At 46.7% G+C, this 20,892-nt stretch overlaps 1 protein-coding gene across 1 annotated transcript in view; it reads right to left on the bottom strand.

Annotated features, from left to right (window-relative positions):
- GNL3L (G protein nucleolar 3 like) overlaps positions 1-16,493 on the bottom strand; it is a 47,346-nt gene extending 30,853 nt beyond the window's left edge. Inside the window, exons 1-5 of the mRNA XM_069209362.1 lie at positions 16,372-16,493; positions 16,255-16,292; positions 8,993-9,106; positions 7,563-7,679; positions 4,354-4,437 (exon numbers count right to left, since the gene is read on the bottom strand). Of these exons, the coding sequence (XP_069065463.1) occupies positions 4,354-4,437; positions 7,563-7,679; positions 8,993-9,106; positions 16,255-16,292; positions 16,372-16,384 (366 nt within the window). The 5' untranslated portion in view covers positions 16,385-16,493. The remainder of the gene's footprint in view (positions 1-4,353; positions 4,438-7,562; positions 7,680-8,992; positions 9,107-16,254; positions 16,293-16,371) is intronic.
- Between the last annotated feature and the right edge of the window lie 4,399 nt (positions 16,494-20,892).

Here is a 20,892-nt window from a genome sequence, read left to right as displayed (position 1 = left end):
AGTGGCCCAGCACTGACCTTCCCATTGATGTTTCTTTGCTCAGTCTGCTTAGTGAAGAACTTTTCAGCAAAAGTGCTGTAAAGGCTGTGTAAGGAAATGCCTCCTTGGCATGGTTACCCCCTGACTTTTTGCCTTTGCTGATGCCAAGTTATGATTTGAAAGTGTGCTGAGGCCTGCTAACCAGGCCCCAGCACCAGTGTTCTTTCCCTAACCTGTACCTGTGTTTCCACAATTGGCACACCCTGGCATCCAGGTAAGTCCCTTGTAACTGGTACCCCTGGTACCAAGGGCCCTGATGCCAGGGAAGGTCACTAAGGGCTGCAGCATGTCTTATGCCACCCTGGAGACCCCTCACTCAGCACAGACACACTGCTTGCCAGCTTGTGTGTGCTGGTGGGAGAAAATGACTAAGTCGACATGGCACCCCCCTCAGGGTGCCATGCCAACCTCACACTGCCTATAGGCATAGATAAGTCACCCCTCTAGCAGGCCTTACAGCCCTAAGGCATGGTGCACTATACCATAGGTGAGGACATAAGTGCATGAGCACTATGCCCCTACAGTGTCTAAGCAAAACCTTAGACATTGTAAGTGCAGGGTAGCCATAAGAGTATGGTCTGGGAGTCTTTCATGCACGAACTCCACAGCACCATAATGGCTACACTGAAAACTGGGAAGTTTGGTATCACACTCCTCAGCACAATAAATGCACACTGATGCCAGTGTACATTTTATTGTAAAATACACCCCAGAGGGCATCTTAGAGATGCCCCCTGAAACCATACCCGACTACCAGTGTGGGCTGACTAGTTTTAGCAGCCTGCCACACACCAGACATGTTGCTAGCCACATGGGGAGAGTGCCTTTTGTCACTCTGTGGCTAGTAACAAAGCCTGTACTGGGTGGAGGTGCTTCTCACCTCCCTCTGCAGGCACTGTAACACCTGGCGTGAGCCTCAAAGGCTCACCCCCTTTGTTACAGCACCCCAGGGCACTCCAGCTGGTGGAGTTGCCCGCCCCCTCCGGCCACGGCCCTCTTTTGGTGGCAAGGCCGGAGGAAATAATGAGAAAAACAAGGAGGAGTCACTGGCCAGTCAGGACAGCCCCTAGGGTGTCCTGAGCTGAGGTGACTCTGACTTTTAGAAATCCTCCATCTTGCAGATGGAGGATTCCCCCAATGGGATTAGGGATGTGCCCCCCTCCCCTCAGGGAGGAGGCACAAAGAGGGTGTAGCCACCCTCAGGACTAGTAGCCATTGGCTACTAACCCCCCAGACCTAAACACACCCCTAAATCGAGTATTTAGGGGCTCCCAGAACCTAGCAAGATAGATTCCTGCAACCTAAGACGAAGAAGGACTGCTGACCTGAAAGCCCTGCAGAGAAGACGGAGACACCCACTGCTTTGGCCCCAGCTCTACCGGCCTGTCTCCCCACTTCAAGAAAAACTGCAACAGCGACGCGTTCCACAGGGTCCAGCGACCTCTGAAGCCTCAGAGGACTACCCTGCATCTAAAAGGACCAAGAACTCCTGAGGACAGCGGCTCTGCTCCAAAGAAGAAACATCTTTGCAACAAAGAAGCAACTTTTAAAGAACACACGTTTATGGCAGGAAGCGTGAGACTTTGCACTCTTCACCCGACGCCCCCGGCTCGACTTGTGGAGAACTAACACTACAGGGAGGACTCCCCGGCGACTGCGAGCCCTTGAGTAGCCAGAGTTGACCCCCCTGAGCCCAGCCTGAATCCAGAGGCTCCCCCTGACCGCGAATGCCTGCTTTTAAGAACCCGACGCCTGGTAAGGACACTGCACCCGCAGCCCCCAGGACCTGAAGGATCCGACCTCCAGTGCAGGAGCGACCCCCAGGTGGCCCTCTCCCTTGCCCAGGTGGTGGCTACCCCGAGGAGCCCCCCCCCTTGCCTGCCTGCTTCGCTGAAGAGACCCCTGGGTCTCCCATTGAACTACATTGCAAACCCGACGCCTGTTTGCACCCTGCAACCGGCCGCCCCCGTGCCGCTGAGGGTGTACTTTTTGTGCTGACTTGTGTCCCTCCGGTGCCCTACAAACCCCCCCCTGGTCTGCCCTCCAAAGACGCTGGTACTTACCTGCTGGCAGACTGGAACTGGGGCACCCCCTTCTCCATTAAAGCCTATGTGTTTTGGGCACCACTTTGAACTCTGCACCTGACCGGCCCTGAGCTGCTGGTGTGGTAACTTTGGGGTTGCCCTGAACCCCCAATGGTGGGCTACCTTGGACCCAAATTTGAACCCTGTAGGTGGTTTACTTACCTGCAAAACTAACAAACACTTACCTCCCCCAGGAACTGTTGAAAATTGCACTGTCCAGTTTTAAAATAGCTTATTGCCATTTGTGTGAAAACTGTATATGATATTTTGCTAATTCAAAGTTCCTAAAGTTCCTAAGTGAAATACCTTTCATTTGAAGTATTACTTGTAAATCTTGAACCTGTGGTTCTTAAAATACATATACCGCTCCCCAAACTTTAAAAAGGGCAAGGGGACCATGTCACTAGCTGACGGGCATCCACCAATCCCAAGGAGCCCTCATGACTTTACCGTCTCCGATACCCTACTATCACCATTAGTGACTTCAGCAGCGCTCTCTTATTTTTCATGGTCGTGTTTGTTTGATAAAAGGACATTTTTGGAGTGTTAGCTGGAAACTCAGCAGCACAGTGTCCACCTCCCAGAGTTGTCCAGTGTGCACCAAAGTCAGAGCCCAAATATATAAAAGCATTGTCTTCAGATGCCTGGCACTGCCTTGCCACTGACCATATTATCATTTTTATTTTAAACTACTCATACTCCTGTGGACAGGGTAAAACATGATACTGGGCCCATCAAGATGGCGAGTAATGAGGAAAAGCTGCAGGCCATCGCGGCTTAGCCTGGGACTGCAGCGCTCAAATTATCTAAAAACCTCTGGGGACAATTCTAGGCAAACATGAGGATTAACACGTAGACGGAGGTGCGGTAAATCAGATTCCTAAGTGGACTCTCAAATGTCTAACTCATGAAGTGCTGACCACAGGAGATGGTGATCCAGCCGCGAAAGGTATCTCCAGAGGCCAGAATTACCGGATACATGAAGAGGTCACTCGAATGAGGGTCTTTGTGCCTCAGTCTTACCGCACTTGTTACTCCCCCCGTTAATAAAAGTTCTGATCTCAAGGGACCGCCGGACGTTGACACTCCTGAGAGTTATGTGTTGAGTGACATCGAATGTGAGTTTGTAACCCTCACCCCAGCTCCTTGAGTACGCCCCGCTAATCTGAAGAGTCAACATTGTTGTGAAGGGAATAAGTTGGCCACCAAGTGGACTATGTGAGTGACACGGCGCTGGGACACCAGTGGTAAGTATCAGCTCCCACACAGGAGAGGATCCAGGCTTGCAGGTCTCACAGCCAGGAAACAGACAATCTGTTTCCTGCTCACCTGAGCAGGGGCAGGAGGCCCTGGGCTCCCACCACTCAATCAAAGGTTTCCAGAAGGTAAACCTCACCGATACCAAAGACCTCTTGCACTTAGCACAGCAAGCCCCAAGGCAGTAAAACGGACACCGTTCAATCACTTTGTATCTTCTCTGTAGGAGACCAGACCCGCTCTAAAGATCTCCTGGTAGATGTCCAAATGCCGGGGGAGAAACAGGCTGACACGCTGCAGACAGAAGAACCAAAGCAGAACGATGACTTCCATCTCTACCAGGCCTCAGTGATCTGACTTGGGCCTCCCTTCTCAGCTGGAGCTGAGCAACACTTCACTTCCTGTCATTTTCTGTTTTTTAAATAAATTGTCCTGACAAGTAACTCTTTTTTGAGTTACTCACAACCTGTGCGCAGTCTCAAGGAATGATTCCTGAATGGATAGGTGTTTTATTTTTTCTAATTAGTTGTAGTAAGTCCCACAGCGTTTTGTGTCAACCATTGCTGAACTCACAGGTAGCGACAATCTCACAGCCCGCTCTCGCCTCCTGTACTCATACAACCCTCCTCCTCTCCGACCCCAGAAGAGCTGGCCCTCTTACAGGAATGCTCAAGCTATCCCAAGCTCTGAAATAAATAATCACTAGTCTGGAAGAGAGTATCTTAAGATGAGTGTTACTCACTGGAGTACACTGCACATGCAGTGATGCTATGTGCTGAATACTGTGCCACAGAGCTATATGTCTTCCTGCACATCCGCCATACCCTTACAGACGAGATGCGCGAATTACAAATTCAAATATGTTAACATATCTGAGGCCAACCCATGCCACCCACTGCCCAATTAAAAAAAAACAAAGAAAGCAGCAAAAGAAACAACAGAAGACCGTCGCTGTCTCAGCTCGGCCACTGACCTTCTTAAACTCGCGGTAGTAGGCTTTTCTGGAGTTTTCGGTTTCCAGCTGCGAGTGCTTCTGTAAATTTCTCAGATCGATCTCCTGCGGGTGAAGGGGTGACAGAGGAGAGTAAAATATAACATAAAAGAATTATTTCATAAACCTAGGTGCAGTGTCAATATTGGCGGTGGTATTACACTGAACATTGAGCGCTACCCTCCAGACGCAGTCACTGGCCGGAGTGAGTGGATCACAGGTCTCTCGGCGGCCTCAGGGGCTTTGACAGTCACTAGCCTGGACCCTCCACTTCTCTCTGCGACAGGGACTGTGCCAGTTGTAGCCACAAGTAGACTTGAGTGGTGGAACGGATTAGGAAATGATCACTCAAGTGCTGAAATCCGAGACCAAGAACAAGGGAACTGAACAACCTGGAGGAAGCGTCTTAAGCTGAGAACCCCCGGGCTGGCCCAGAAACGCGATCCGAGACAAGGGACTGAGAGGCTGGACTCAGACGAGGGAACTAGGGACTGGACAGGAAAGGGAGACATCAAATATGGGATCTGGGACTGAAATCCATGAGTGGGACTTCAAAAGAACAAAAGAGTAGAACAAGGCTGGGAGGACCTAGGGGTGGTAGAACAGAGAGGGGGACCCGGAACAGATACTAGCGAGGGAGAATCTGAACGTGGCATCAGACTGGAAGAACACTGGCATGGGACAAGAAAGAAGGGGGATCCGGGGGTGGGACCAGAGAGGGAGTATAAAGAGGAGGAACCAGGGGTAGTACCAGAGAGGGAATGACACCCCGCTGGTACGAGAGAGGGACATACCAACAGTAACCGCAGATAGTGGGAACTCAGAGGGGAGAATGGCGTATGAGGCCTTCTCTTGCTGGTCTCATTGGAGTGACACGTTGCTGCCAAATAGCTGTTGTTTCACCACTAGCGTCCTTGGGCCACAAGACTGTTCTAGGGGAACTGAGTGGACACTTAGGTGGTCATTCCGACCTAGGCGGGCGGCGGTTGCCGCCCGCCCGTCGGAAGCCGCCTGAATACCGCCCCGCGGTCAATAGACCGCGAGGGGTATTCTGACTTTCCCGCTGGGCCGGCGGGCGATCTGATTCAGATCGCCCGCCGGCCCAGCGGGAAAGCACCTTCCACAAGGAAGCCGGCTCGGAATCGAGCCGGCGGAGTGGAAGGCGTGCGACGGGTGCAGCAGCACCCGTCGCGCTTTTCAGTGTCTGCATCGCAGACACTGAAAAGCCTAGTTGGGCCCTGTTAGGGGGCCCCTGCCGTGCCCATGCCATGGGCATGGGCACGGCAGGGGCCCCCAGGGGCCCCGCGACCCCCCCTACCGCCATCCTGTTCATGGCGGCTTTCCCGCCATGAACAGGATGGCGGTAGGGGGGGGTCAGAATCCCCTCGGCGGCGCAGCGAGCTGCGCCGCCTTGGAGGATTCTAAGGGTCAGTGGAAATCCGGCGGGAGACCGCCGGTTTTCCCGTTCTGACCGCGGCCAAAGCGCCGCGGTCAGAATGACCAAGGGAGCACCGCCGGCCTGTCGGCGGTGCTCCCGTCCCCGTTGGCCCTGGCGGTAGGGAACCGCCAGGGTCAGAATGAGGGCCTTAATCCCTTCTATCACATGACTCCCCCAGGGCTCTGCGGTCGAACAGTCAAGGCTTACTGCAGGAGATGGCGCGAGTGAAACACCACTAAGAAACAGTGTGAGACTTTAGATGTAAAAATAACTTGAAAGGCAGGATGGAAAACCTGAAGCCAGCACCAGACACGAAGAACTCAGAGGGTGACACATACGTGTGATCAGAATCGAAGAACTCAAACAGGTTAGTCCCGCAGAACAAGCTGGATCTGGGATGGGAAACGGAGACCCCAAAGACGAGAGCAGGGACTGCAAACTCACAACTGACACTACAAAGGGAGCACCCCCAGTGGTGGGACCAGAGAACAGATATGGGAGATCCCTAGGGTGGAACCTAAGAGGAACCACCAAAGGGTCAACCAGCACAAGGCAAATCTGGGGGAAAGCCCAAAGAGCAGCAACTCAAGGGTTGAACCAAGGAGCGAAAATCCAGGATGGAACCAGCCACGGAAAATAGAAGGGTCAAACCAGAATGGACAACCCTCAGAATGGACCAAAGAGAGAGGGACTCAGAAGTGAGATCAGAGAGAAGGTACCTATGTGTGGGATAGGCAATCCGGGCGCTGGACCAATGTGACCAGAGAGGGAGCCCAGCAGGGGTACCGTAGGAGAACACCAAGAGATGGAACAAGAGGCTGGGAACCCACACATCAATCAATCAGGATTTGAAAACTCAGCTAGTCACCTGACAGGGTATCCACGCACTTGTAGGTCCCGGAGAAAGCAGTGAGAATGAGGGAAAAGCAAGGAGAAGGTACACAAATAAGAGGGGAAAAGCCAAAAGAAAGCAGGGAAAAGTGAGAAGACACACAAAAAGGGGGGAAAGCAAGGAGAAAGCAGTGAAAATGAGGGACCACAGATGGGGGAACCTGGGTGTTTTATGAGAGAAGACGGGCCTGAAGGGAGACTGGATTAGAGATACCCAGGGGAGGGAAGTGGCGCTTCAGGGGTGGAACCCAGATGTTGGACAACAGAGAGGTGGGACATCCTTAGTCTGTCAGCAGCCATCGTGCCACATGATAAGGCTCCAGGGCTGTAGATGCACATTGTGTGAAGGATCACAGAAAGTACAGACAGGATGTGACAATGCACACTAGCAAACACCAGCCTAGAGATAAGATGATGTAAGACTGTTGCTGACTGCAAAGATCCAGCGAAAGCGGAGTGCTAACGGCTGAAACACAGCACCCACCCTAAACAGATCCATGAAGTTGCAAGGTCATTCTCCATGTTGCCATATAATGAAGATCGCTCCACTGAAATCAGCCAAGCCCAGTAGCAAACCGGTGACGGCAACCGCAGTTATTTCATGATAGTCTTAGCCCGAGCCCATCTGCACCCAACGTAACCTTGCACTTAGATGGAAACTCTATATGGACAAGAATTGCCAGCAGTGAATGGCCACGTACTGCGTAGAGCGATATCTCGACTTAGTACGAAGAGTTGTCCCAGTTTAGGACAGGAAAAGGGATAAACAGAGCGTGCTGGGTGGGAGCTCTAATTGATACTTTCCATAGCTGTTCCACAACGTTACCCGCTGGTAAGCGTGCACAGCGACCACTGGGCTTACCTTCTGCTCAAACTCCCTTTGTCTCTTCAGAGCGTCCTTCTGCAGTCCCTCCAGACTCCGTCTCTTGTTCATCTCCTTCTGTCGAGCTGCTTTCTGCTTTTCCCTCACGGCCGCCACCTGTTAACACAGAAGACCGTGACTGGCTGGAAGGGACACCTGGTACCCAACATGTACGCCTCCCTCAGTACACCTCAGATCTGTGGGGGTTGCCTGAGAATCACTATTCTGCCTTGTAAGGCATCATCCTCTTCAAGGCATTTAGTTAAGGTGGCACTGTGTAATACAAAGCTGTGTTTGTAAAACAAAAATTATAGCTTCCCCAAGTAGGCCTCCGTTGCATATGATTAAATTCTGATGGTTTGTTCTACTGTGTTAAATGTAATGTTTCAGTTTAAAGTTCAGAGCCTGTGAATCTTGAAAAACTGATCATGGGAGCAACCCTCCTTCCACTGGCAATGATGCCTTCCACCCACACACATTCTTGCAAAGCAACAATGACTTATTTGGATATTTATGGGTCTTTTTTCTCTAAATTCATTAATGAGAGGGCTGAGAGAGGATGGGCCGGACAAAACTGGTCTGTCCTTAGACCAAAGGGAAACAGTTTCAATAACCCCCGGCCAAGTTCAATAACACTGAATCAACTCGCTAAGAATTTAAGGAGATCCTGATTATATCATTTGAGGGAGGGGACTTGTTGCTCTGAGAAGTTGGCAGATGCGCTTAGTTCTTGAGTAGGACATGGAGTGAACGTCTCCATGCCCCTTTACTTCTAAGTAACGTTCAATTTCTGAGTTCATAAGTTGATTTCAATTTACTAAAGCTATCTCTCACCCTCCATAATCCTTTCAAATGTACACCAGAGAGCACTCTGATGTACAGTAAACAGAAGACAGGACTGTACTGCAAAATCACGAGTGTAGCAAAACTCAACCAGCTCTGTGCAGAGCGTCACATAAGTATTTAATGATCAGAACTCATGCCCATCGCTTACTATTAACTCTTTCCAAAAAATACACAATATGGATAGGTTTCTGGAGCCGAGCTTCTGCCCTTAGTGATAGTGATGTCAGGGAGAGACCACCTTCCATTCAAACCTCTCATCCCTCCCCTCCACGGCTGATAAGACCACAGTGCATTTTGAAATTCTACTTTGATTAAACAAATTGAACGTTTTGCTAGTCATGGGACAGCAGAGCACGAAGGCGGGGGTGGGGGTCACCAAAGGTGTTTCCAGGCACGGTTCTGGAACCTGAAAGGTGAGGGCTAAAGTCATGGATCATCCATGAAAAATTGGTATTTAGGAAGGATCAAGCTGTGCTGCAAAACATCCCAAGACCTAGGATCTCTTGTATCTTTCCCTGAGGACGCTTGGCACCGCCGCACAGATTCACAGCCACTGGGCCCGCCGTGCCGACGTGGCCTCTCACCCGCTTCTTCTTCTCTTCTGCTGCTCTCCTGACATGGTTTGTGAACTGGGACAAGTTAGGCAGGCCCGGACTCTTGTTCGCAACATTCTTCCCCGGCTGCTTTGTGTCCTTTCCCTGCAAAGAGAAGGGAGATGGAGTTGTTGAACAAATAACATATGAATGAGACAGTCATTTCCCTTTGAAAAATCTAACACCACCTAGGGTACACCTGGACCACCCCACACACCATGCTCTCCCCTGGGACATGGTTCCTCATAGTTCTCATCCTTGTGAAGTCTAAACTCTGAGGAGGCGCCCTCTGTAGGTTTGTTGTGCACAGAATGATATGTTCCGTACCACTGAGACCTTTAAGTGGAACACCTTTTCACCAACATTTTTTGCAGTTCAACTGTATTCCATTAACATGTCTGATGAGTATTATGTGCCTGAAGCAGGAAGTTGTATGGAAGCAAGGTCTTAGGTTATGGGTCTGGGAAATGAAGGTTGGGTGTGGAGGGACTCAGTGAATGGGATGAAAGGTTTAGTGGTTAGTGGGGATTCAGTGAAAATAACATTCACTGTATGCTTCAGTCCTATTTTTCTGTTGCCTGACAACACTAAATTCACGCATTGTGCTGCCATAATTGCTATCAAAGGATGCCACCGATGATGGAAAAAATACCAGCTAGAGTGACACAAGTTTCAGTACTCCGCCCCTTGACCTCTAGTAACCTTTGAAATGGGTGGGGTGTTACTCCTGTGCAGAACTGCACTGCACGAGCACTGCGCGAGCAACTGGAAGGCTTCTTCTCACAAGAAAACTTTGTCACAATAACACCCAAGCTCACAAGTCTACTGGTGCAATCTGCAGCCAAATTCTCTCAAGAAATTTCCAATTCCAAAATAATTGACTCTACAGGCAGTTATGAGGAGGCGCGCATAGAGTGCACCTTCCAAGAGCATTTGACTATCTGACGTCACTTAACAAATGAAGAGTGATGATGCTGTTTTCTTTAAACACAGGTAAAACCATGCGCATTTTAATAAATTTTAAGCAGCCTAGCACTAAAATACGGAAACATGGGCACAAGTTAGCCCACAACATTCTGCGACTCAGAAGCCATTCTTGGCCTCTTCAAAATGTTTCCGCAGAGCTGATATGTTCCCCTCAGACTGCCCATCTCTACGACCATGATTACAATATAGTTTTCATGTTTATTTTGCCTTTGGGACAAGTAGGCCCAACCCCCTGCAGCACAAACCCTTTGGCTGCAAGTTTACAGAGACGGTAACAGTGTACAGTTGAGGTAATTTGTGTGTTCATATGTTAATGCTGTTCAAACTTGTATTTATGGTTCATTATTGAAAAGCCTTTATTATTAGAGTGAGCGCTGTAAATTAAAATTTTAAGGTCACACTGCACTAATGATAGTGGTTCCAGTAAAAAAAAAAAAAAAAAAGTGTACACACATTTGAAAAGTTGAACAACATGAGGCTAAGTATAATGTTCCCAGAATGCTCTCTGATTAGATGCAAATGTTTGCAGAAGCTTGTAAGCAAGAGTGATGATTCTTTGCTTTCAAAATAAAATGTTCAGAAAAAATGCAAGTAAGAAAAAAACATTTTGCTGCTATGAAATTTTAGGTGCTGTTTCTTTGAAGCGTCACTTAGTTAAATGTGTTGATGCATGCTAGTAGTTCCAAAAAATATCCCTAATGGGAAATCAGTGTAACCATTTTCAACAAGATTATGGAAAGCATGAAAACAAACAAGCACTGGCAAAGTCAACCGATTCAACATTTTTTTGCGAGTCTTTTGGTTTCATCAATGTGTGTCTTGTTTTGACATGACTTTTGTAACATTTTATCATTGTGGGAGCTGCCAGGCCCTCACCTTTGTAACAAACACTGGCAAAAAGAAAAAAAAAGTTTTTAGTTTCAAAAAGCACACATTGGCACCAATGGTGTAACAAAGGTCCCGCAGCCCCCCCCCCCCCCCCCCATGAGGCCCTGCTCCTGTCCTGAGTGAGTCTGGAGGGGAGCCCTCCATGTTCTTTCGAGAGGGGGCCCACTCCAGTTTTGTTACGCCACTGATTGCCACAGTAGTTTCGTGTCACTGAACAATACTACTTTGTGTGCCAATATTTTCCTTGTGCAGGAGCAGAATGTGATCACTCAACCCCAGCCACAAATAGAGAGAGAAAAAGAAGCTTAATAAAAACAAAATGCCAGACCTAATTAAGGACCAAATTCCTAAAGAAAGACACAAAACTGCACCCATGGTAAATGTCTTTGAATTAGTGGCTTTGAGGAATTCACAAGAACTTACAGAAGTAGACCAGGAAGTAATACTTCTAAAAAATATTTGTAAACTGTATTTTAGCACGAGCAAATATGCATGTGTAGTAGATTTGCTCAAGTGAAAATCTATTGAGCGTTTACAAGTTCACTTTCCCTCCAACCACTTTTTTTCCCAACCCTGGAAGCATTTCTACTTCTGCCATTGTCAGAACTACATTTCCAACCTTTCTGATCATGGGAAAAGATTAGAGAAGAGCTGGTGAAAATCCTTAAAACATGCAAGCTAGTAGGTTTGCAGACTCAAAGGCATTCCAGCATGAAACTACTGCTTACTGCTTCCTCCAGCCCCAGTATGTGGATCTACAGAAAGGCGGCAAAATAAGGAAATTGCTAAAGTGGTGATTGAAATTGCAAGTATTCAAGCCCTACTATGGTATTAGCCCTGGCATAATCAGAAGGGCTAATATCAGAGCTCTTACATAATGTGATTGCTGCCATAATCTGTTGCCGCACTAAATGGCACCAAAGGGACAAGTAGTTTTTTTTTTTTTTTTTAATCGGACAAGTAGATTTAAGAAGCAACCTGTCCCATGGAGAAGTAGATATTTTATAAATTCCACACCCCTGCTATAAGCTGTTATAGTGGCTCTACCACGCTCATGACCCTGTCTATTTTCTGGCACATCGAATTTACAGAATTCCACTGAAACGTTCTTCCTTTTCCTTGGCTTCTCTCTTTCCTTCTCAGGCTCTGCCTTGGGTTTCAGACTCTGTACTGTTGTGTGAGAGGTGTGAACTGTTGGTACTGGCCTCACACAGTAAATCACCAGCCCTGGGACAACCCCACTCCCCAGGAAGGGCAGTTGGAGTTGAAGGCTTTTAAAGACAGGAAGATGAATATCTACAAATATCATTATCGTACTGCAATCTATGGCACTATTATGCATGTTTAGAGGGTGAAATATTTCTTAAATGGGCAAGGCACTGCAAATGAGAGTGAATTCATGGAAAGGGCCAAGCCAGTGCATTCTGTGACAGGTTCTGACAGACCAGAGGCCCAGATTAGACTTCTCTTACTTTCAGTGCCAAAAACATACACGAGTCAACTCCAATCATACTTAGAAAAAATATATATATATATAGAACAGCCAATCATAAATACCCCCTTAGAGTCCAGTGAGCTGCCACCATCTTAGCTGCCTCTTCTGCTTGTCCACAGTCAGATACGTTCTGCTGTTTGTCTCATGTAATAGAATTAACTGTGAAATAATGTATTGAGCTTCAGTTGTTACCATGTTTAGGCTGGGCATAACTTACTTTTTACTTACAGCTCTGCATTCCTTACTGGCTGTATCTACTGAAACAGGATCAGTATGGCCCACCATCTCTCCACTTGTGCTGGTAATCCTTTGGCCTAGCACATCAACAGATCTGTGGTTGGTGCCGTAGCCCCCCTTCCCTTCTTCATGTTGCCAGGTGGAGCACTTTGCAAATCTTCAGTGGCCATCAGCTTGGATCAGTGTACTCCTATTTCTTTGACCAGGGACACCCACAGATCCTAGCCCTAGCTAGCCTACATGGTTGGCTCAGAAAGGCATCTTCCTCAAAGGATCCAGAGTGAAAGCTGCAAAACATACTGAAATTCAAGTGTTTATCTTTGTTCCTTTCTGGCAGTCACCACAGTGGTGTAGCATTAGCTCACACAGTGCAGGGGTGGGGGTGAGATCCAGGGGGTGCCTCAGCCCAGTACACTGTGCAGGGGACCCCTGGCCTGAGATCTGACTAGGTCTAGGGGGGTTGTGGGCCTCCATGTACTTTGCAGGGTGCCCCCACTCAAATTCATTACGCCACTGAGCCACCCCAGATCTGAGTTATTCCTGTGGAAGTTGCAGTAGCAGAACACACAAGCCCAGTCTCTAGGAGCAAATGCCTGGCAATATTTCTCCAATCAATTTTTCTCCCTTGTGATCCAAACGCTTGCCTGGGGACATTTTCCCAACTCCTATATTCCGAGGATAGTGTACATCCCCAGCAAATTGTGTACCGGCACTGGCTAGGACTCGTATGTTCAGTCTCACCTACAGTAAGCTTTTAATACAGAGGTTTGGAATAGACTGCAGGTGGAATCCCCCAGACCCTCTCTGTAGCGCAAATTTGCACCCAAAACTGACAATTTACCAAAATATGCTAACTTTCATGAAAAACTCCAACAAAGGGATTGACAGGTTGGGGAAAGTCTGTCAAGATATGTTGCTCGATGTATCGGGTCCCCTGACAAAAACCCTGGTAATGGCCTACCAAGCTAAGGATGAAGGCACATCAATTACAAAATTTCGACAGGCTGGGTGGAAGGAGCAATATGCCTTCTGAGTAATGAACTTATCTGGGAGGAGAGAGTTCAACCCTACCCTTTTTTCAAGAGGCGAATGAAGCTGGGGCGCTCAGCCTACGCAACCTTTCAAAGCTCCCAAAGAGACCTAATGTCGTGCAGAAGAGAAGGTTGGCAAGATATGGGCACTTTGGTGCGTCATTTAGATAATATGGAGGTACGTGTCCCAGGTGATACATTTCTTGTCTCAATTGGTGTCAGAAAGCCTAGCTAACAGAAATGTAAATGATCAGCCATTTCGGCAGGTCACCATCCAATAACAAACAAGCCAGACCATTGTTCTGTAAGATTTGTAGGAATTAACGCAGGTGCTGTAACCCAGATGTACATCATTGCGATATGTCAATGTGGTCCTTAGATTCCTTGAGAGATGGTCTGTAAAGAGAATTAACTCACAAACAACTATCAGCTAAACCAACATTACCTTTTGCCGTTTACTGAACAGTGAAGCACTTTGAAGGGCTTGAATTTAGCAGGTGGAGTATTTTTCCCGGAAGATGACTCTTTTAATATATCTAAGCAAATTAAAAAGGTAATTCTAAACGTATTATCTAACCAAATTTTCTGGATACTCCAAAAGTATATGTGGTTAAATGTATCAAAGCATATGAGGATTATACTAGTTAAGAGTTATGTTGATGGCCTTCTCAAGTACTTTGGCAGGGTAAGGAAGCATGGAGATACGTCAATAATTGTTGAGTTTGCTGGGGTGAGCGGAGGGCTTCTTTAGAAGGGGTCTGCATGATTCCATCTGTCTGGAAGACAGATATGGCGACAGAGGCATTGAGGATGCTTGCGAGTTCCATGCTCATGCAATTGGTTTGAGCTCTAGGTTATACCAGCTGGCTTGTCTTAACGTTTTGTTGGTTCTTGCTGGTTTAATTGGAACAACACTGCCGGCGCATTCGGTGAACCAGGTGGAGAAGTTCTGGACGTCCTGTTCTAGGTCTGAAGAGGTTTTGGGTTGAGAGGGGTAGAGAGTTTGATTCCACCGTGTTTCGATTACCTTGCCAGAGCTGCGGTGGGAGGAGTTGTGGTGCCTGGTGATGGTATGCTGTGTGCAGGAATATGGTGAAGTGAACGATGATGTGGTCAGACCAGTTGAGTTCTGTACTATGGGTGAATTTGACAGGGTTGAGTATGCCCAACTTTGTGCGTGAGCTCGGGGACCTGTCGGGCAATGCCAATGTTGTTCATGTTCTTCAGGAGAGTCGTAGAGTTAGCATCATTGGGATCGTTGATGTGGAAATTTAGGTCGCCAAGTAGGATGCAGTGATCGGAATCAATGTCGAGTGGGGCAATGAGGTTGGGAATGGTGTCGCAGAAGGGTGGTCGAGGTCCTGGGAGTCTGTATATGAGGGTGCCTTTAACTGTTGTCTTGGTGTCGGTCCGTATATGGAAGTTGAGGGGTTCCATGAGGGGAATGTGATTGTCATCCGTGATGATGCATCGGATGGTTTCTTTAAGGTGATGGTGATTCCTCTGCCGTGCTTGTTAGTGCAGTCTTTGTGTATCATGTTGTAGCGGTCAGGTGATGTGATGTCTATGTCTGGGTTTGATGGAGGGCAGAGACAGGTTTCGGTGATGAAAGGTACGTTGGGAGGGAGGCTGATGATGGTGTCCCAGATTTCCATGGTGTGTTTAGAGGGATTGGTCGTTGATCAGGATGCACTGCAGTGGTTCCAGGTTGTTAGTGGTCTTCCGGGCGGGTATGGTGTCGGGTCCTGTGTGGACTGGCAGTTCTGGGTTGCAGGCAAAAGAGGCAGGAAAAGGCCAAAATCAAGGAGAAAATAAGGCAAAAAAGTGAAGAAAAAGGCAGAAACGGGCAGGAAGGGCTGAAGGTGGAGGGAAAAGACCGAAAAGAGCAGACGTTTAGAGGGAAAAGACAAAAAACACAGAAGTAGCAAAAATAGGGGGAAAGGTGGAAACGACCAAAGGTGTCGGAGATACTGGGAAGAGGCAAAAGGAGCAGGAGGACGAGGGAGGCGGACGGGCAGGACCAGGCCGCAAGCGCGATGTGCAGGCGGGCGAACGCGGTCGCTGGTTGGGACCTGTCGCAGGGGAGCTGCACGAGGACCTGGGCAACACCCGCTAAAGGAATACTGAGGCCCACACCAAGTCCAGGACAGGCTACCTGGCACCACAGCCCTAAAGCCACAGGTGACAAAAGGATGTCACTGGTTCACAGTGGGGGTCCCCCACCACCAACCTGGGATGCTGCAGCTATTCCTCAGCATCCTCACTACCACTGAAAATGTGTAATTGCTAGATGTGCATTTTATTCTCATGGGTGAAAGAGCTGTTGCCCGCTCGCCCTGCACAGCACACACTGAGCGAGTGGAGTGTGAGACCACGTGCCTCGGTGACTGACACTGCAGTCTCACCCTGAGCGGCTTTAACTCATGACAGGACTACAAATCCCAAACTGCAAAGCGCACAACGCCGCTAAGGCGCATGCGTACGGCCTTCTAGCAGTATTTTCGTTACTGCGCACGTGTATTACATCGGCGACCGATGCGCATGCGCAGCACACCCTACGTAATGCCTTTCGCCAGCATGTGCGCGGTGCGCGGGGTCGGCGCGCTCGCGCTCACCTTGGCTCGGTTCCGAATCTTCCCGGGCTTTTTCTGCTCTGTGAACGGGAGGAAAGGAAGAGACGTTAGCGCTAGTTCGGGACCGCTCGGTCTTCGCGGCGCGCGCGCCGTACTCACTCTTCCTGGTCATGGTACACGGGAAGCGAAGTGACGGGAACCAGAGGGCGGAAGCATGGGGCCCGGAGCAGGGACATAGAAAGAGGACTTAGCTCCGCCCACAAGGCACGTCAGCGTTACCGCCATCTTGCTCGGGGTTGAAAGGGGATGGGGCACGGAACAGGGACGTAGGAAGAGGACTTAACTCCGCCCACAGGACACGCCTGCGCAGCCGCCATCTTGCTCCGGGTTTTGGAGGAGCAGGCTACGCCATCTTGGGTTGGGTTTGGCCTTCTACCTAGAATGTTGACCCTGGTGCGCGTGCCTGTTTTCCCTCTCTCCCGTGGACCTGTGTGCCCAGATGGGGTTAGAATATATCCGTGTCTCTGTGTTTGCATTGCTTTAAATGGACGGGTGCTCTGTACCTGCACTTCGGTAATCTGAAAGGGAGAGTACTGGCGCTAGCGCAGTACATCAAATGGGAGAGTTCCAACGCTTCTCAGGACCAAACAGATACTCTCAATATAGAGGACCTGCACTTCTCAATTACCATTTAACGCGACGTGTGCTTTGTAAATCGACTTGTGCTATCTTTCCTTCTCATGCACTTCCGGCCACTTCACATCAGTGCGCCAACATACTGGGGGAGTATTTACTTATGCTGTTTTATATCGTGCATGCATCATCCAAAGGTGTTACATGCCTTACTACATATCTAGCTAGTGCTCTACATTGCGAGATACTGTCCGGTACTGAGGACCTACACTTTTAATGGGAGGGTATCTGTTCTTCTAAGTATGGGTGTAATACATTTAATGGGGAGGTACCTGCACTTCTCAGGCGCAAACTGGTACTCTATATATTGAGGAACTGCACTTATTTATTTCCATTTAAAGCACTGTGTATATTGCAATATACAAGGCACATAGATAACATAGTCATAAATAATGTGTTGCCCAATGAAAACAGGCACAACGCTGTAGGAGGTGCTGAATACTGAGGTAGAGAGGCACTTCTCAGGGCAGTATCGGCCATCCTAAGGAGGTAGAGCGCTTTATAATAATAAAATAGAGCATTGCATTATGCGCATAGGTTGCACAGTTGGAAATATAGAGAGACAGAATGAAAGTCTGGAGTATTAGAAGGGTATCAAATCATATAAAGATAGAGGGTTGAATCTCAAGGGATGTATCAGAGCACAGCCTTGGGCACTAGAAGAGGAGAGGAGAAGAGAAATTAGCATTAATGCCAACAGACCCGATCCAGGCGGGAGACTCCCTTTTTTTTTTTAAAGCCAACAGCGGCTTTATTTTGGTTGTCTCCGCACTGAAATTGCCTCTCCTTCAATAGAAGGCAATGGGAGAAATTTATTCTCCCAATTACTTTAAAAAAATCTATTTTCCTTCTTTAAAATGTAGGCACAATTGAATTTGCTAAAATAAGTGACAGTACCGAAGGAGCATCACTCCAAAGAAACTTTTGACTTGTTTGAAGACACAGTAGTTTTAGAGGTTCATTAATAAACCAGGACTGGTTAACAGTAGCCTTTTGTGATATGGCAACATTTCAGAATAGGAAATGACACTGGAATTATGTGGCAAGGGAGCACAACATTTTGCACCAGGATTAACTAAACTGTGTGGCAAGAAAAAGGCAGAATATGCAGCAGATTTTTTTATACTCTTGCATCATTTTGTCATTTTTTTACGTATTTTAGTATTGTCTGAGCAAATATTTCAGATAATTAGAAGCAGGTTAACAACAAAATACAGAAAAAAAACAATCAAAAGATGACCAATTAACTTTTGCAAAGGATCTTGCACACCGTGCAAACCCACATAGATACATTTTTACTAACTGTTGATCTGTTTGAGCTGGATACAATTTGTTTTGTTAAAATCTGCAGATTATGCAATAGATGATGAATCCATAATTATGCAGAAAAAGCAGCAGAATCACATAATTCCAGTATCCCTGATGATAGGTGGAGGAGATGTGCCCTAGCAGCCTTAACTGATGAACCAAATTCAAATCCTGGTCTCTGCTCAAAAACTCTGTTATTATGGACAAAAAGCTTAATCTCCATGTCCCTAAACAAAAGAATATGTATATATTGCTTCTCTCCATGTGGCAATGCCATCTAGCTCCAGAATGCCGTCGATGCCTGGCCAATGACTGTGCTACTGCACATGCCTCTTTATAAACAAAGTGTCTCACTCCAATACAGAGAAGAACCAGCACACAAGAGATGGAATATTGTACGCTTATTTAGACAACAGAAGTGGACCCAACAACACGTTTCAGCCTCCTCCGAAGCCTTGCTCACAATAAAATGACAACCTGAAAGATCACATAATTGCAGCCATGAGTACCACATAGACATTTTGAATTCCTATTTAAATTGGGGGATAGACACAGACTTCATGAAGTTGGCAAACAAAGAACAAACAATCTATGGTATGGTCTTTCATCCCCCCCTTCTAGTCTCTGGAAGAGAATGGAGTAAAATACCACGTCAAAAGCAGTTGAAAAGTCTAGATGGACAAAGGCAGCCTCACCCCCCTTATTCCTAGTTACCCTGTCATTGTTTGGAGCAGATACCAGTACAGTCTTGGTACATGACAACACAAACACTCATTTGGGCGCCACCTAAGATACCATTGTTCTTGATGATGATAAGCTAAAGACAATTGATGATTAGCTGTGTTTTGTGTTTTTTTTTTCTGGAACGGAAGCAGGGAGATGTGTCTGATGTTGGTGAGATATGATGGATCCCCCAAAGGCTTTTAAGTAACAGAATTATTAACACCTGTTCCCATAGGAACCTCCCCATAGAGAGAGAGCTGTTACAGATCTGTGCCAGTCAAGGAATAATGGGCATCCTTATGTCTTTAGCTGCTGTCAAGTGGCATAGATCACGGGGAGATCCAGAAGGAATAATTTTAATTTTCTTCAGTGATGGGCCCAAAGGAGGAATGGCTGAACCAGGTGGGAAGCTAAATTAGCCAAATGGAAACTCTTAGTTTTTCTTAAGGCACACAGTTCCTTGAAGAAACACAGCTTACTTCTAAAGAAAAAATCCTGTTTGCAAACGCAAACAAAGGAATCAGAAAAAATCAGCCATAGGTTGCAAAAAGTTGGGGTATAATTTGCAACCCGATTTTGCAACTTTGTTACATCGGGCCATTACTCTCCAAACATAAGCCTGGTTATTTCCTTGACAGGGGTTCGTCACAACTTCTTTCCTAGTGCTCTTGAAGTCCTAAACACATCAAGGGAAGGCGTTTTGTACACAAGATCATTAGTTCCACTGGGATAGCTTTCTGCCAGGTGCCACCCAGAAGTCCACTTATTTATTTAATATTGCCAAATAAATCATGAACTCCACCCTAACTGGGCTTCAGAGCTATATAAAACTGTCATGGATTAACAATAGCTTCAAAAATTGCATTTTATTTTTATAACTTATCAAGGGTAGAAAAACTACATCAGAATAGGAATGCACATAGAGCATAAGAAAAATTGAGGCACGATATGCTGCAACTGGAATAGTTACATAGGCTAACATACAAGATAGCCAATTAGAAAAGAAGGAAAATCTCCTTATGTGTCTTCATGTCCTTATGCAGCACCATGTGTAAACATTATCTCTTCGACCACGTCTTCCTTTGACAAGAATAGTTTTATTAGTTCACTCATGATTGTCCATACAAAACTTAATGAACAGTGAAAACAGCCATAGCCAACGCGTTTCGTCCCAAAGGACTTCTTCAGGGATAAAAACATACAATTTAAATAACCATAATTTAGTGAAAAAAGAAAAAACTATAAAAAAAAAATATAATCAAACATTAAAATTATTACATAATTGCACCTGTAATAAATCAAATATTTAACATGTTCTCATGTCGCCTATTATATTCATTCACAATGTCCCTATACACTTAATCCTCACGTATCTATGAATTATTTCTCTTAATTTGATATTCTCGATTATTAACATATTCAATTTTGACCCAAAAACAAATAGGGAAAAGGTAATATAAAAATTAATTAATCTTCCAAAGTAATTCGAATTCTGGCTAACCCAAAAAATAATATCCTTAATGATTAATAAATAATTGTTTGTCCATCAATTGTCCATAAATATTATTTTTGTCAACATTGTCCTCTTTTCACATGAAAACCAAAATGCCAGCCAAAAAGCTAACATGTCTCTCCCAATCGCGACGTGGTGCATAATATTTTATGCTATATTATATGGTGAACAGTGAGCGGCAATCTTAATGAGTTAGATCATCGTCACAGACCTCAAAAACATGCCTTCATGGTTTTAATCCGGCGATCATATTAAAGAGATGCTATCCTTAATCTCATACGCATAATGCTTAGATATATCCGACATTATTAAGTCACATACATTATACGTTAAAGTTAATGGGTTAGCATTTAAAATGCGTCGGCCATATTGATTTTAATCCCCACAGTAGGCCTCATGGGCATAGTACATAAACATATCTAATAACGTTTACTTTCATCTAA

This window comes from Pleurodeles waltl, chromosome 10 (assembly GCF_031143425.1).
Source record: "Pleurodeles waltl isolate 20211129_DDA chromosome 10, aPleWal1.hap1.20221129, whole genome shotgun sequence".
In the NCBI taxonomy this organism is placed as follows: domain Eukaryota; kingdom Metazoa; phylum Chordata; class Amphibia; order Caudata; family Salamandridae; genus Pleurodeles; species Pleurodeles waltl.
The sequence above is the reverse complement of the archived record's forward strand: the minus strand, read 5'-3'. Positions and strand labels throughout refer to the sequence as shown.